The sequence below is a fragment of the Protopterus annectens genome, chromosome 3.part1 (genome assembly GCF_019279795.1).
Source record: "Protopterus annectens isolate FY-2018-M chromosome 3.part1, PAN1.0, whole genome shotgun sequence".
Taxonomy (NCBI): Eukaryota; Metazoa; Chordata; order Ceratodontiformes; family Protopteridae; genus Protopterus; species Protopterus annectens.
The window spans coordinates 443,232,348-443,250,589 of record NC_056732.1 but is presented as its reverse complement, the minus strand read 5'-3'; the positions used below and the strand labels follow the sequence as shown (position 1 = coordinate 443,250,589).

The following is an 18,242-nucleotide window of genomic DNA, read 5'->3' as shown; positions in this document are numbered from 1 at the left end:
TAATGGCCAGAAGGAAAGCTGTTTTTCAGGACAAATATTGCAAATCTGTTGAGGCAGCTGGTTCAAAGGGAGGCAATGTTAATTTTTCTAGAATGTAATTAAGATCCCAGGCTGGTATTGGTTGTTTCCTTGGAGGTCTTATATTCTTAGCCCCTCTGAGGAACTGTCTTAAGAGTGAGTGAGAGAATAAGGGTGGATCAGTGTTGAAATCTGCAGAAATGGCTGAGGCATGAATTTTTATGGAGGAAAATGAAAGTCCACTGATCAACAGCTCAGCTAGATACTGTAATATCTGAGGCAAATTCAGTTTTCTAGGATCCTGGCCTTTTTTCTCATTCCAAGAGCAAAACCGTTTCCATTTTGTGGAGTAAGCCTTTCTAGTAGATGGCCTTCTGGCCTCCAAAATGACATCCTGCACCTCTTTGGAGAGTAGGGTCTGTTGTGGTGTTAAGGAATTTTCCATGCAGCGAGATTGAGTGTTTTCAGCTGACTGTGAAGAGTTTTGTAGCTGTGCTGAGTCAGTAGAAGAGGCATTAGAGGTAGGGACCAGGGAGGGGTATGCGTTAGGCTCCTAAGGAGTGGGTACCAGTGTTGTCTTGGCCAGTCTGGAGCAATCAGTATCATCTTCGGTCTGTCTGCTCTTGCTTTCAAGAGCACCTTGGGCAGAAGAGGCAAAGGTGGGAAAGCGCAAACTGTCCATGCTGCCCAACTGAAAGAAAGGGCGTCCACTCTCCAGGCCTTTGGATGAAAGGTCCTTGAACAGAACTTTTCCAATTGATGATTCCTGTGGGAGGCGAAGAGATCTATGTCTGCCCTTCCCCACGCTTGGATTATCTTTGTAAACACTTGAGGATGCAACTTCCATTCATGTTGGTTCTGTCATATTTCTGCTTAGATTGTTTGCCAGCATGTTTTCCAAACCTGGCAAGTACTGTGCTTGAGGTTCGATTTGCCATTCCAGAGCCAAGTTCCAAAGTGATATGGCTAGTCTGCACAGGGGGTATGAATGTGTTCCTCCTTGTTTGTTTATGTACCACATTACTGTGGTGTTGTCTGTTCTTATCAATAATTGCCCTGGATGCAGGAGGTCCTTGAAAGCTGTAATTGCATTTATCACTGCTAGCATTTCTTTTTGATTGATGTGAAGGTGCTTTTCCTTTTGGGACCATTTGCCCTGAATGCACCTGTCTGTCATGTGCGCCCCCAGGCGTAATCTGAGGCGTCTGTTGTGATGACTTGATTTGCTTGAGGCTTGCAGAATGGAAGACCTGCGTTTGTTTGACATGCTTGGGCCCACCATAGAAATTCCTTTTGCAAACATGGGATTATTGGTATTATTGTTTCCAAACTGTGGCTGTGTTGAGACCATAGGTTTTTTAGGTACCATTGAAGTTTCCTCATGTGCAACTTTGCACATGGCATTAAAAGAATGCAAGATGCCATGAAGCCCAGAGCCTGCAGGATTTTCCTTGCAGTGAGCCTGGTACAATTTGCTAGTATTTTGAAGTACTGAGTTAGTTGCCCCTGTTTTTCTGGCGTGAGATAGGCCATCTGGGTGATTGTGTCCAAGTTGGCACCCAGGAAAGTTATTTTCTGAGATGGTGTTAGCCTGGATTTCACTTTGTTGACTGTGTATCCCAGAGAATTCAATAACCGTGTTACATAAGCCAGATGTTCCAGAAGTATGTGCTTGCTGTCCGCTTGGATCAGGCAGTCGTCCAAATAAGGGTAAATTTGTATCCCTTGAAGTCTGCAGTAGGCAATTACTGATGCCAGGCATTTCATGAATACTCTGGGCGCAGTAGATAAGTCAAAGGGCAATGCAGAGAATTGATAGTGGATTGAACCTGCAAGAAATCTGAGGTATCTTCTGCAGCTTTGTCTGATTGGGACATGCAGGTATGCGCCTCTTGAGGTCCAATGTTACCAGCCAAAACTCCTTGCCCAGCATGGGAAGAAGTTGCTGTAATGTGAGCATCTTGAATTTTGGTACGAGTAGAAATGTGTTTAGGATGGATAAGTCCAAAATGGGTCTCCAGTCGGTTCCTTTCCTTGGTACCAGAAATAGTCTGGAATAAAAACCTTGACCTTGTTTGTGAGTAGGTACCTCTTGAATAGCTTTCATGTCCATGAGCTTTGAAATTTGTATTTGTGCCTCTGCTCTTTGATTGTGTGGCAGGTTTGGCATGCCTCTCATTTTTGGAAGAGTGTGAAAATGAAATCTGTAGCCTCTGTTTATAATGTCCAGGATCCATTTGTCTGTGATATGCCAATTTCTTGTAAATAATGCCAGCTTTCCTCCCAAGGGTGCTGCCAGCTGAGACTTGCTTGGCATGAAAAGGAGGACGTCATTGGGTTTGTTTCCTGTATTGTTGTGCACTGTCTTCGCCACCTCTTGGTGCTGGAGTTTGCCATTGTCTGCCTTTATATGATCCTTGAGATTGTCCTCTGCCCCTTGTGCGCCTGTATCTACCTCTTTGGGGCTTGTCCGTGGCTGGAAAGGACCAGTTTTTAGAAGGCCAATTTCTGCTAAATCGTGGTGGTTGAACCTGTAGAAAAGCTTTGACAGTTTGCATAGATTTAGCTTTTTCTTCCATTTTCCGTAGTATCTCCTTCAGCATTAGTACCAAATAGTACATCCTTTTGTAAAAAAGCATCTAGTAGTTTAGCTTTTACATGATCAGGCAAGAGTTGTTCCCTAAGCCAGGCATGTCTACAAATGACTGATCCTGTAACAGCAGCTCTACTTGAGGCCTCTAAGGCATCATAGCCACACTGTAAGGTGTTTTTACCCACTTGTTCTGCACTATGCATCATATCCTGCAACTCCCTCAAATCTGGTTGTTCAGGTTGAGACATTTTATTTCTTAATTGTGATAACAGAAACTGCTGATATTTAAGCATATGGAACTGACAATTTAAGGTCCTCATGGCTAGGGTGGCCGAGGTATATACCTTTTTTCCCCACCTTTCTAAGGATCTAGACTCTCTTTCGGAAGGTAGTGGATTCTTAGCAGTAGAGGCCTTCATTCCCTTGGGGCCTTGAGAAATGGTTTCAGGGTCAGCATTATGGCTTTTGTAAAGAAACTGGTGAGAGTTAGGAACTCTGTAGTACCTATCAAGCTTGACTGGGGCAGGAGGTAGGGAATCCGGATTAAGGCAAGCCTCCAAGTAAACATCATCAAGTATGTCCAAGACAGGAGGTATCACCAGAGGTCTGTGTTGAGGTAACAAAAGAAATTCCCTAAGTCTTTTCTTGGAATCAGAAAAGTCTTGGCCTTCCCAATGGAAGTGTCCCCTCAAGGTGTGCAAGGTTTCCCCAAAAGAAAAATCCTCTGGGGGAGATACAGAAGGAATGGACTGCTCTGCATCAGAATCTTCAAAAGGGGAGTACGAGTGTTCCTCTACATCAGAATGTTCTTAAAAAATGGAGCCCTGGTCAGAAGAGGGAGAATCTTCCTCCACTCTGGGTCTCTTGTCTGGAGGGGATTGGGAACCAGATAAGAGTAATTAAATCCTCAGCCATTTTTAGCATCTGTTTTTTAGGCATGCGGCCTGGAGATGGGCCCTGTGCAACAGGCCTCTTGGGATGCATGGCTGATTTGGACTTAGTAAAGGCCTTAATGGAAAAGGAAGACGAGGGTCTAAAGACACCATGGGTGGAAGTGGACCTGTCCACATTAGGAGGCTCAACACTCACAGTGGCTTCGGTGGTTGTAGTCTGGGTATGGGCCGAGGTACCTGCGACGCGATCTCGGTTACAGAAGACACCGCCAAAGAAGTGTCGTCGGTAGTCAGGGGCTGCACAGGTGTCTCGCTGAGAACCGGACCACGTGTAGCCGATTTTGGCGTGGTGTCGGTGGAGACCGCGGACCTCGCATGTCGGTCCTTGTCCTTGTGTTTTTTGGACAAAATGGTAGTCCGACGACATTTTATAATCAAAGGCTTTACCAAAAAAGTGTTGGGCGAACTCCGCCCGACGCTTAATAGTGCGTTTATTGAAAGTAGCGCAAAAGCGACAGCCCGAGACATCGTGGTCTGGGCCTAAACAAGGTATGCAGAGGGAATGGAAATCCTTATGCGGTATTTGCTTCCCACAAGAAATACAATTGTTAACTTTGTCTGACATCGGTCTGAGACAAGAAAAGTTTCCCCAACGGGGTACTTAGCTTTAAAGAAGACTTCGGTTTCCAATTTTTCGTAAATTCAGGAGCTGGCCGACCGGCACTTGCGAACTGCTTCTGCTTCGGGCACCGCGCGGCAAAAAAGACTGAAGAAAATGGCGTTGGCTGTGTGTTATATACCCCTGTCGCACTGACGTCAGGAAAGAAAGTGACAACAACCGACGCCGGACCTAGACTTTGGAATTCGGCCGACCGAGGACCCGCCTGACGGCAGAAAACCCATCTGTGATTACTGCAGCTGTATGCACGATGAACATCAGCCTTTCCTTCTGATCCTGCATATGACACTAGTAATTGCTTAGTTTTTCTTACAACTTTTGTCCTGCTCAAGTAGAATCTTAGCAGTCTGTGTACGTCCAAGGAATGCAGAATTCTCTCCCCCTTGTTCTGCGGATTTGGATAAAAAGTTGGCAGATGAAAGAGCCACACTGGAAACCACCTTAGGCATAAAAGTAGGATTTGTCTTCAGAGACACCCTGTCTGGGTAAAATATGATAAAAGGCTCTACAGCCATGAGGGTCTGTAGCTGTGAAACTCTTCTTGCTGAAGTAATTGCTAGTAGCAGAGCTGTTTTCCATAAGAACTTTAGATTAGCAGTAGCAGCTGGTTCAAATGGAGGCAGGGTGAGCTTTTCCAACACATAATTGAAGTCCCATGCAGGTAATGGTGATCTTTTAGGAGGCCATAAAATTTTGTCTCCTCTAAGATACTGCTTTAGTAAAGGATGAGAAAAGTTTGATGGCTCTGTATTGTAATGAGCCGAAATGGCAAAGGCAAGGATTTTGATTGATGAGAAAGATAGGGCTTTGTCAAGCATCTCAGTTAAGTATTGTAATATCTGAGGAATATTTGGTTTTGCTGCATCAGTTCCTTGTGCTTGATTCCAAGCACAGAATCTCTTCAATTTGTCAGCATAAAAACTTTTCTAGTACTAGGCCTCCTGGCTTCCAAAATGACATCCATCACAGCTTTACTGAGAGGTGTTGTTTGTAAGACTACATGATTAGCCATGCTGCCAGGTTCAGAGTCTGTAGTTGATTGTGCAGGATCAGACTGTTTTGCTGGGACAGTAGTTGTGGTCTTTGAGGCAAGGTCCAAGCTGGGTATTCTGCCACGTTCCTTAGGACTGGGTACCAGTATTGGCAGGGCCAGTCCAGGGCAATTAATAACATCTTTGGCTTCTCTTGTCTGACTTTTAGGAGGACCTTGGGTAGAAGAGGCAGAGGAGGAAAGGCGTAAACTGATAGGTTTTTCCAACTGAAGGATAGGGCGTCCACTTTCCATGCTTGTCTGTGATAAGTCCTTGTGCAGAATCTTTTCAATTGATAATTTCGAGGTGAGGCAAATAGATCTATGTCTGGGCTCCTCCATTTCTCTGTTATCATGCTGAAGACTTGTGGATTTAGTTTCCACTCGTGAGGATCCATAAGGTTTCTGCTTACATCGTCTACCAGAGTGTTTTGTTTTCCTGGCAGGAACTGAGCTTGAAGATGCATTTGGTAGGCCAAAGCTGTGTCCCACAGTGCCATGGCTAATCTGCAAAGGGGGTATGAGTGTGTACCCCCTTGCTTGTTTATATACCACATGACTGTGGTGCTGTCCATCTTTATCAGTAGTTGTCCTGGATGAAGTAAGTCCTTGAAGGCTGTTAGGGCATTTTGAACAGCTAGCATCTCTTTCTGGTTGATACGAAGATACATTTGTTTTGGTGTCCATAAGTTCTGAATGCATCTTCCTGCTCTGTGGGCCCCCCAGGCATAACCTGATGAGTCTGTTGTTAAGGTTTGGCTGGCAGGGGGTAGAGTGAAGGGCACTCCCATGTTTTGGTGACATGCCTTTGCTTACCACAGAAACTCCTGTTGCACACAGGGAATGAGAGGAATCATTGTTTCCAGACTGTGTGAATGTTGACTCCATAAATTTTTTAGGTACCATTGAAGTTTCCCCATTTGCAGTCTTGCATATGGAATTAGTCGGATGCAGGATGCCATGAAGTCCAGAGCCTGCAGAATTTGCCTTGCAGAAGACTGTGTTTTTGTTGCCATCAGTTTGAAGTAAGCAGTCAGTTGCCTTTGCTTGTCTGGCGTGAGGTAAGCCATCTGGGCAGTTGTTTCCAAGCTTGCACCCAGGAATGTTATTTTTTTAGATGGTACCAGTTGTGATTTCTTTTCGTTTACTGTGTACCATAGGCATGTTAGAAGCCTTTTCACAAATGCCAGGTGTCGAAGAAGAGTGTCCTTGTTCTCTGCTTGAATGAGAAAGTCGTCCAAGTGAGGATATATTTGAATACTTCTTTGTCTGCAAAATGCAATTACTGGTGCCAGGCACTTTGTAAAGACCCTGGGCGAAGTAGATAAGCCAATGGGCAGTGCAGAGAATTGGTAATGCATTAAGCCAGCCTTGAATCGGAGGTATCTTCTGCACGACTGTCTTATTGGGACATGCAGGTATGCCTCTTTTAGGTTTAAAGTCACCAGCCAAGCATTCTTGCTCAGCATGGGCAGAAGCTGCTGCAAAGTCAGCATTTTGAATTTTGGAATGTCCAGGTATGCGTTCAAAATTGATAAATCCAGTATTGGCCGCCAGACCTTGTCCTTTCTGGGTACCAAGAACAGTCGAGTAAAAACCTTGTCTTTTTTCCTGTTCTGGTACTGTCTGAATGGCCCCCATATCCATGAGGGACGTAACCTGTTTCTGTGCCTCTGCCCATTGATTTTTTGGCAGATCTGGCCAACCATTTGTCATTGGCAGAGTATGGAAGTGGAATCTGTATCCCTGTGATACGATGTTTAGTACCCACTTGTCCTGAGTTATTAACTGCCAATTTTGAGCAAAAAGTGCTAATTTTCCCCCGAAGGGTGCTGCCAAAAGATAAGTGTTTGGTGTAGGCAGAGGGAAGTCATTGGGATTGCTTTCTGTAGGTTTGCACTTTATCTCCTCCAGATTTGGAGGTGGAAGCGCCCCATTGCTTTGACATGTATGAATCTTGTGCCTGGTATCTGGAACCCTTAGGGCGTCTGGATTTGCCCCTTTGAGCTCAGTCTGACACAGGAAAGGACCAATTTTTTGTAGGCCAGTGTCTACTGAATCTTGGTGGCTGTGTCTACTGAATCTTGGTGGCTGCACTTGTAAGAAGTCTTTAACAGTTTGCATAGACTTAGCTTTGTCTTCCATTTTCTTTAAAACCTCTTCTGCCCTAATACCAAACAGAGAATCATGCTGTAAAGGTGCATCTAGCAATTTAGCTTTAACATGATCAGGCAAATTTTGTTCCTTTAACCAGGCATGCCTCCTAATCACAGATCCAATAACTGCGGCCCTGCAGGAGGCCTCTAAGGAATGAAAACCACATTGCAAAGTATGCTTTCCAACTTGTTCAGCTGCATGCAATAATTCCTGCAATTCTTTATTTTCTGCACATTCTGAAATCAACATCATTTTCGGTTTCAGCAATCCCATAACATGTTGTTGGTACTTAAGCATATGAAATTGACAGTTTAAGGCCCTGATTCCCAAGGCTGCAGATGTATAAACCTTTTTTCCCCCCATCTGTCTAGTGCCCTTGAATCTCTGTCAGAGGGGGTAGGATTTTTTGCTGTTGTGGACCCTGTGAAATAGCTTCAGGATCAGCAGCAGGGTTTCTAAATAAAAATTTATGTGAGTCAGGGACCCTGTAATATCTGTCAGGCTTATTGGGAGCTGGAGGTAAGGAGTCAGGGGTCAAACTCGACTCCAAAACACATCATCCACAATGTCTAAAACAGGGGGAATGGCTAAAGGCTTGTGCTGAGGGAGAAGAAGGAAATCCCTGAGCCTCTTTTTTGATTCTGAGAAGTCTTGACTCTCCCAGTGAAAATGCTCCCTCAAAGTATGCACGGTTTCTCCAAATGAATAATCCTCAGGAGGAGATGCAGATGGAATAGACTCCTCAGCATCAGAATCCTCGTTGGGAGGTATATACAAGTCCTGATTAGAAGAGTAATCAGAAGAAATAGAAACCCGAGCTGAAGATTCATAATCAGTGTCTTGCCTAGGCCTCTTATCTGGCGAGGGATGGGTACCCCTGATCAAGGTAATAAGGTCTTCAGCCATTTTTATCATCTGTTTTTTAGGCATACAGGCCTGTGCACGTGGCTCATGGGTCATTTTTTTAGTTTTAGAAGTTGCTTTTGTCTTTGGTTTTGCAGCCGTCGTCTGTTTGATATACAAATGTTGAGGTCTGAATACACCCTCAGAAGCCGGTGCCTGCTCAGCGGCTCCGGACCCATCTGAGGAGATACATACGTCGGTCCAATACCTTGAGTATCTTGCAGCATGTCGGACTCCACATGGGTGTCGGTAGAGGCCTGCGACTCGAAGGTAGCGGGTATCAGGGGCTGCAAAAGCGCCTCACTGAGTACCAGCAAACCGGCGACTGGCTTAGGAGAAGATTTGCTGTTGGTTTTGGATCTCGACTGCCTTTCTCTGTCCTTTTCTTTGCGTTATGTACTCTGGTAGTCGGATTGCTATCCGACGACATTACTGGGTAGTTAAATCTGTTTCCAAAATACTTTGATGCAAAAATATACCGACACTTAATAGTGTGTTGGTTAAATCTAGCACAAAACTGACAGCCAGGCACTTTGTGATCAGGGCCTAGGCAAGGAATACAGTATAAATGGAAATCCTTATGAGGTATTTGCTTCCCACAAGTAATACAATTATTAACTTTTTCTGACATCGGTAAAAAGCAAGAAAAAAGTTTCCCCTATGGGGTACTTAGCTTCAGTGAAGACTTCGGTTCTGAAACTCAAACTCGAATATTTCAGTAGTCGGCCGACAGGCACTTGCGAAATGCTTCTGCTTCGGGCACTGCGCGGCAAGAAAGACTAAAGAAAATGGTGTCGGCTGCATGTTTTATACCCCTAACGACCTGACGTCAAAGAACAGAAGACAGCAACTGACGCAGGACCCAAGACTTTGGAATTCAGGCCGACTGAGGGCAACCTGCCAGCAGATTACCCAAATGTAATGACTGCAACAGTGAAAGATGAAAAACATCAGTGTTCTGCCCAGGAAAATAAAGTTAAATAAAATAAATATATAAGTAAGTATAATAAAAGAAATGTAAAAACATATAAAAATAAATGCATAAAGTCTCGGATGACCTGGTCACTAGTCCTAAAGAGCAAATAGGGAAGTGGAGGCACTTTTTTCGAGACAGCATCTCTGGATCCAGTTAAAGCTGGTAAAAGATACCAGTCATCAGAAAAAAGGGCAAAGAGGACAAAGAATATTTTATATATATATATATATATATATATATATATATATATATATACACACACACATACACATATATATATATATATATATATACACACACATACACACACACACATATATATATATATATATATATATATATATATATACATATATATACACATATACATATATATTACATATGAAACTATAGATGAAAAAGTGGGTTTAAAGAGAAGGATGCACTCATCCATTCAGACATCCATACAGATTTTAAAAACTAAGACTTAAATGTACATCAATATCTACTTGACAGCAAATTCTGTATAACTAGTAGAAAATGCTACTCTCAAACCATTCTACTAACAAAAGACATAAAATTACAGAACAGTACTGCAAGCTGAACTAATATAAAAACAGAAAGGTACATACCTAATCGATTATACTCTAAAACACATTCTATACTTAGTAGATTTAATAAACAAGTCAATAATCCAGCAGCATGCTTACCACAAAAGGAGCCCGTTCCTGCGAGCTGGCTTTTCTCCAAAGTTTAGCAATCTGTTTCACCCTTGTAGACCAATCTGAAACATATCAGTCAATAATTTCATATTCCACCAATGAAAGAAAGAATACATTAAAAAATACAGTTCTTTGAAAAATGTGCTAAGATGAAAGATGTTTAAAAGAGAACTTTAAAAACAAACTGTAGGCAGCAAGGATAGTCTTACACACAAGCAAAAACAGCATTACACAGTACAGGATTTAAAGGTGTGTTCTATTACACGTCAAAAGATATACACAAGCAGAAAGCTATGTCTCAAAGCCACTGATAAAAACACTGACCAATGGTGAGCCCTCCTCAGTGGTTGTTAGCCAAGTTCAGCATCAACCAAAGAACAAAATGTTACCTGCTCAGTTTTATGAAGATTCCTAAATATGAAAAAGTACTCATGCCCTATTTTGTTGTACATACTCCTTGGGACTCAAAGGTTTATCACAATGTGCAAGTCTCATCTTGGAAGGTTTCCAAATTACAAAAAAAACTTTCCATTTCTTAGATGGTGGTCTCCTGCTCTGATATTCCCTTCATGGAAGCTTTAGAGTGATGACCAGTACTGCTGCCAAAGCTACATGGTAATGTGGCCATACGGGGGAGGGGCTAATACTGACTACATTCACTACTTTGGAAATGCTCGCCGAGCCTGCTTTACTCAGCCGAGTAATTCCCTAAATGACTTGGTCAAGTAAAACTTACCACCAGGGGAAAAGTGAATGCTGTCTTTTGACAGTGGTCACACATTCATTCTTGTAGGCAAACTCAAAGTACAGTTAAGTCTAGCAAGGCCACTGAGGTGGGGCTGTGTGCTAATGTGTGTACAAAGGGGCATGAATGAAGCTGAATGATTTTGTGTGTGTATGTTTATTTGTTGAAATATGCAACGTAGTGTCTTGGTTAAGTGTTTACAAGAGCAAACGTGAGCGTCTGTGAATGAGGAGATGTGTGTGTGTGTGTATCTGAATGTATCTGTAAGTGTTTGAATGTGTGGAGGGGTTCCTTTGCTAATGCAATGCATTACATTGCATGAGCTGTCATGGAGAGCATTAACATGATGAGGGCTGACAGTGTTTGACTAAAAGACATTGTAATAAATTGCAAATGATGTGCTTCTCTGTGCAGCCTTACCATGACTCCGAATCAGTGGCGGCTGGTGACTTCAAATTAAAGGGGGGCTGCAGGAGAAGGCTGAATGGGTTGGGCCAATGGGAAGGGGTGTAGCCAACTAGAAAGGGGTGGAGATATGCTCAAAATAGCAACAACTGGAACTTTAATTAAATACACTGCCCTGGGTGCCAAACCATCATTATGACAGTCCAATCAAGAAAAAATGAAGTGTAGAAGAAAAAATATTTCAATGCATTGGCTACATGACAACTTACTTAATATCTAGATGGAAACACAAAGGTTTTGAGGCATGAAAAAAATAAATTACTTTTTAAATACATTACTGGAATGCCAGTCCAAATCAAGTATAAAAAACAACAAGTATCCCTCAACTCAAGCCACTTCTCCTTGTATTGCAGTTCTAATTATAATTTATATTCAGCTTTATAAAATTACCGAGTAACATGCTGAAAGTAGCAATCTCTGTGATACCCCCCATTTGTAAAAATGTTTCTTATCCAAAAAACACCTGCTGCCTGACAACTATCTACTTGTTTCATGGGGAAGACATGATCAAAGTAAAAAAATGAACAACAAACAAGAAACAAGCTCAAGATAAATTGCTTAAAGGATTACTGCACAAGCTATGGACCACACATGATAGACTGGCATTCTGCTTAGTTTATGGGTAAAGCCTGCAAAGATGACTGCAAGTCTCCAACAAATGTAATGAGCTTCTGAAAATACTGTAATCCTGTCCTTTATTACAAATACTGTTTTATGCATTTCAATACCTAAGGCTTATACATTATCTAGTTATGTAAATATTCTCTGCATGGCAACAACGAAAAGGCTTTCAATGTTGGTAATTCTTTAATAGTATGCTTATTAAAGCTTACTTACATCTTACAATCTCCGACAAGCTTACCTGATGGTCATTAAAGCATTGCTACTTAAACACAGAGCAACAGGTCACTGCGACAGCATGCATTTTCTGAATAATAAGAAGCATAAATCAACAGTATACAAATATGACAGAAAACCAGAACATTCTGCAAAATCAAGGACAGATGAAAAGCCACGGTCATAATTGTGGTCTACCTTGGATGGGGGAATACTCTGCACACTTAACTGCATAACTGCTCCTTGCCTTGCTTGGACACATCCAGAGACATTACAATGGGGAATGGGGTGCAACAAGTATATCACAATTTGAAATGTCTCTGGCTGACGGTGATGGCTCTGACACACATACCTCTCAACCTCAAAGCAAGAAATCTGGATAAAGCCATACATAGAAGTGGGACACAGGCCCAAAAATAAGGACAATTTTTAAATATTGCTCTTATAAACTTAGAAAGGTAATAGAATAGTAATAGGTCTTGCAATAGTATGAATTTTCTGAAGGGTATGAAATCTGAAACTCAAAAATCTGCCATTATTTTCTAACTTCAATCTTTAATGATTTGCCACTAATTTGCCAGAAAACCACAATTTTATGAAAAACAGACCAAAAATGTGATGCAAAAATATAAAACTGCCACACAATACAGCTGGGAACCTGTAAAAGAAGGAACACCTTTTTAATATTAGTACTGTTAACTTGAGCAGCTGACAAAATAAGAGCATCTACATACATTTCTGAAATAAAAGCAAACTATAACTCTGATCATTACAGTTATTTATAATTGTAAACCTTCCACGTTTTCTTCCAAAATTGCCATTTTGCGGTGGGATTACTAGGGGGAGAGCAACATTTTGAGCCAAAACTGGGGACAGTTGAGAGGTTTGGATATTCCTAATTCTATAAAGCGATTTATTTGCAAATACCTCTCAACTTCTTAATGTAGGAAATCTGGACAAGGCCAAATATATTGGGGGAACATACAAACAGTACTAAAAACTGCTCTTGTATAAACTTAAGACCATTGATAGAATAACAGGTCTTCCTTTAGCATGCATTTTCTGAAGGTTATGACATCTGAAACTCAATCTCTGTCATTATTTAGTGACTTCATTCCTAAATGATTTGCCAGAAAACCACAAATTTTATGAGGAGCAAACCAAAAATAAGAAGCAAAAATCTATTCATTCTGCAAAAATCTGGACAGTTGAGAGGTATATTTCAGCTGGGGCTGTCTGAGTTTGCTGCCCTTCCCCCTCACAAACTCATGGTCGAATGAAGCCTCCCCCTGCAGCCATCCCAATGTCCCATTCCTTGGTTATTTCGCCCCATTTACCATAAATACTGTAATGTGCATACTTGCTTTACTTCTGCAATGATTTGGATTTCATTTGAAGTTTTATTTTGCATTTTACAGCACAAACCCTAATAGATATCTGCTAAACAAAGCAATGCAGTCTCACAATGAAAATAGACTTAGCATTAAAACTTCTCTGCCCTTGAAACTCACATTCATCGAAACAGCATTGAAACCCACATTCAAAGAAAATACATTTTGCCAGTAGCAGACAAAGATTAACTTTCGGCAAATCATAGGCCCCTTGAACATGAAACGTACACATGCTATTTGATGCATCTTCCTGATTGTATTAAATTATATTCCTTGTACAATACAGTACAGTTGTTAAACGGCATTTTAAATTTATTGTTTTGAACATTTTTCCAGTAATCAATGAAACAAAATGCATGTACCGATAATGAAACCTGCCCAGTTCAGAATATTTCCATCATAAAAGTCTACTCAAACTTCTACAGTCCACCAGTATCAGTAAATATGCACAATCTCTGAAGAAGTAAAAGCCATCTAAATAATTCCACATTAAAGAAATCTGTAACAAATGAAGAGGTTGCTGCTAGCAAACAACTTTACATTTCATTGTTTCATCTACAAATAAAGTGCCTGTTGCACTTGAGGAATAAATTGCCTATGTTGCATTAAAATAATGATAAGCTAGTAATATCGCAATAGGGAATGGATGGCAAACTGATAACAGGTTCATAGTTACTAGGTATCTTCACCAAAAAGGACTACAGCATCCACCCCCTTTACAAGGCAGTACAGTATCAGCAATGCATCTACCTACTGTGGGAATAGAACCCACACCCTTCTACATCAAAAGCAAGTATACTACCTGTTGTGCTATTAACAATGCAAGCAGACTCAGCATAAGCAGCACTAAACTTTTGTTCCCCTGCAGCTCTCAGCTCTTTGTAAAATCTACCCGACACTCAGCTGTATCTCTGAATGTTGCAGCACAAGAAAGCTGGAAAAAGCCAAAATTTATGCGAGGGGGGGGGGGGGGACGAAAGCCCAAAAAACAGTGACACATTTTAAATATTGCTTGTATAATATTGGAAAGTTGCTAGAACAAAATAAAAAGTTATGTACTCAACATAACGTTCCATCTGAGTAGGTAAACTTCATTTGTCAGCAACCTTTGGGAATCAGATCCGACCTCGGATCCGAGCCAGCAGTTTTCAACAGCTTTAGATCCGAGCTCCAAGCTCCTCCCCTACCCATAATCCCCTGCCAACCCTGACTGACCTCAGATCAAGTTTGCCCAACAGCAGAAACTGCTAACAATGATTAATCCCAAGATAAGTGAGTAAAACCCATGGACCTGAGTATGAGAACATTCGCAAGTGAGGGGGCAGGAGGGAGGGAAGGTTGCTGACAAATGAAGTTTACCTACTCAGATGGAACATTATGGTGAGTACATAACTTCTTAATCTGAAGTAGTTAACTTCATTTGTGCAGCAACCTTTGGGACAGAGTGCCCAGCTACCTGAATCTTGGGCGGCCTTCATGGAAGGATGTTCCGGAGCACTGCAGAGCCAAAGGATGCTCTCCCTCTGGAGATAATGTCCAATTTACAGTGATTGATAAAAGTATGAGATGAAGCCCAAGTGGTTGCCAAGCAAATATCATCCAAAGAAACTCTAGCTCTAAAAGCTGCAGAGGTAGACATAGATCTAGTAGAGTGGGCATGGACTCCCTGAGGTGTGGGCCTGCCCGAACTTTCGTATGCTAAAAGGATACACTGTGAGATCCATCTAGAGAGTGTGACTTTAAGCACAGATTTACCTAAGGTAAATTTGGCAAAGGAGACTAACAACTGGTCAGATTTCCTATGACCAGATGTCCTGTGGATGTAGATGTGAAGTTGTCTATGCACATCCAATGAGTGTAATTTGTATTCCCCTTTGTTATGGTAGTTAGGAAAAAAGACTGGCAAGTTGATGGACTGGTTAATATTTGACTCGGAGGCAACCTTGGGAAGAAAGGAGGGATTGGTCCTGAGGTAAACTCTATCCTTGTGAAAGATCAAGTATGGGGGTTTTACACAGAGGGCCTGTAGTTCAGAGACCCTTCGAACCGAGGTGATGGCGACAAGAAAAGCCGTTTTCCATGACAAGAATTTAAGATCTATGGAAGCTGCAGGCTCAAACGGGGGAGCTGTCAAGGCCTGAAGCACCAGCGCTAAATCCCAAGGAGGGACTACATCCTTCACTGGGGATCCGAGCAGAAAGGTGCCCTTCAAAAAGGTCTTACACAATTTCGTGGTGATCAAAGGGCCCAATTCATTTCCAACGTGATAATGAGAGATAGCTGCTAGTTGGACATTGACTGTGGAGGAACTAGCCCCCTGATGAAACAGTCCTGACAGAAAGTCTAATAAAGCGAGCAAAGGAGCTGTAAAAGGATCCAAATTTTTGCATTCCGCCCAAATGGAGAAATGTTTCCATTTGCTGATAAAGATCTTTCCAGTAGAAGGCTTGTGTGCTGCTACTAGAATGGTTTTAACTGGGGAAGAGATACTGGGAGTCCTAGCTATGAGTGGAACTGGAGCAGCCAAGCTGTGAGCTTGAGGTTGTCCAGGTTCGGGACTGGGAGATCTAGAGGGTGGGATATTAGATCCGGATGGGGATCCAGAATCCAAGAAGGATTTACCAGATGAGACCAAAGGTAAGGGAACCAGGTTTGACGAGGCCAAAACGAGGCAATGAGGATAATCCTGCTCCCCAACCGACTGGCTTTCTGAAGAAACTTCAGCATCAGAGGAAGAGGAGGGTAAGCATAAAGAAGACCGGGAGGCCAAGCATGCACCAGAGCATCTCTCGGGGGTTCCCCAGAGGGGGAAATGAGAGCGAAGTAGTCATAACATTTTGTGTTCGAGGGAGAGGCAAAGAGATCGCAACAGGGTTGACCCCATTTGGCGAAGATCCGATTCGCTATCTCGGGATTCAGAGACCACTCGTATGGTAACAGGATGGTGCGACTTAGTTTGTCCGCTAGAATGTTGGACCGTCCCGGAATGTGCGTTGCTATGAGAAAGCGGTTGGTGGAGATCACCCATTCCCACACCCTCATGGCCTCTCGACAGAGTGGGTAAAACCTGGTTCCCCCCTGTTTGTTGATGTACCAGACAACCGACATGTTGTCCATCTGAATCGCAATCGTTCCTACAGGAAGAAGGTCCTGAAGTGCTTGCAACGCTAACAGCACTGCCCTCATCTCTAGGACGTTGATATGCAGTGAGGTCTCCGTGAGGTCCCACGTGCCTTGGACTGTCCTGCCCGAACAATGTCCCCCCCACCCGAGGCGGGAGGCGTCCGTGGTCACCATGGCTAGTGGAGGGGTCATAGAAAAGGGGCATCCTTGCTGGAGGTCCGGAGATTGGATCCACCATAGGAGGGACCTCTTGCAAGCCTTGCTGAGCGAAAAGGGATGGCTCAGAGGATAGTGAAGAAAGGACCACTGGACCTGGAGGGTCCATCGTAAGACCCTCATGTTCAAATGTGCCATTGGCAATAGGTTGATCGCTGCCGCCATCGAGCCAAGAGCCCTCAGGACCAATTCCGCCGGTGGAGCTGGAGATTGCAGAATGGCCTGCATGTGTAGCCTCAGGGATAGTAGTCGGTCTGTAGTCAAGAAAGCTAGGAGCTTGTTTGTGTTCAATCTGGCCCCTATGAAGTCTATAGTCTGAGTGAGAGTAAGAGACGACTTCTCTATGTAAATAGTGATCTCCAGCCGGGGAGCTAGACGAAGAAAGTAGTTTCTGGCTGTACAGAGTAGATGCCTTGTCGGAGCGGTCAGGAGCCAGTTGTCCAGGTACGGGAAGACAGGAATTCCCTGGAGCCTCAGGTGGGCCCCTATCACTGCTAACACTTTGGTGAACACCCTGGGGGCTGTGGTGAGACCAAAGGGGAGGACCCTGAATTGGAAATGACTGGCTCCCAGCCGGAAGCGGAGGAACCTCCTGGATCTCCTGTCCATCAGAATGTGCTAGTATGCATCCTTGAGGTCTATAGAGCACATCCAATCATTCTCCCACAAAAGGGGGAGAATAGACTGAAGAGTGACCATGCGGAACTTCTCTTTTGTTACTGACAGGTTCAGGGAAGAGAGGTCGAGGATTGGTCTTAAGTCCCCCATCTTTTTTGGCACCAAGAAGAACCTGGAGTAAAACCCGGACCCGCACTGGTCTTGGGGGGACATGTTGGATGGCTCTTTTTCCAGCAAGTGTTGGATTTCCATTGCTGCGGCCTCCCTCTGATCGGGTGGGACATCGGGGAGTTATCTGGGACTGCGTGGGTAACGAGAAAAGGGAATTTGGTATCCTCTGGATATGATGCGAAGCACCCAGCGGTCTGTTGTGATGGACTCCCAAAGCTGCTGGGTGCTTCGAGAAATGCCCCCCGACTGCCTCCAGAGTGGAGCAGTTGGGCAACCCCTCAGGGGTGTTGCGTGGGTTGGTCCGAGAAGGGTTGTCTGGATCCAAAGTTCCGCGGGCCCCCTCTGCCTCTAGGGCGGCGTCCACCCTGCCCTCCTCTGCTGTGGAAGGGCTGGGAGTCTGGAGTGGGACGGGACTGTTGCGACTTCTGGAACCACATCTTCTTCTGTCCCTTTTGGTTCTTAGAAAAGGACCTCTGGGGAGCAGAGAAGCAGACTCCGACGGCAGACAACGTCTTCCCGTCCTTTTCACTCAGGACCAAGGTATCTCACACGGTTTTGCAGAAGAGGGCAGAACCATCAAAAGGGGCATTAGCGAACGATGCCCTAAAGGGTTCCGCGAAATCACAGTGCCGGAGCCAGGCCTGACATCTCATAACGAGGCCCGCTCCACCGGCTCTAGCGGCTCCTTCCGTGGCATGAAACAGAAGCCGCATAGAGGTGTTAGAT

At 43.5% G+C, this 18,242-nt stretch overlaps 1 protein-coding gene across 1 annotated transcript in view; it reads right to left on the bottom strand.

Moving 5' to 3' along the window:
• The window catches only part of KMT2C (lysine methyltransferase 2C), a gene marked incomplete in the record, with an annotated part of 4,117,755 nt that overhangs the window by 1,246,740 nt on the left and 2,852,773 nt on the right, over nt 1-18,242 (bottom strand). Inside the window, 1 exon segment of the mRNA XM_044066891.1 lies at nt 9,939-10,012. Within this exon segment, the coding sequence (XP_043922826.1) occupies nt 9,939-10,012 (74 nt within the window).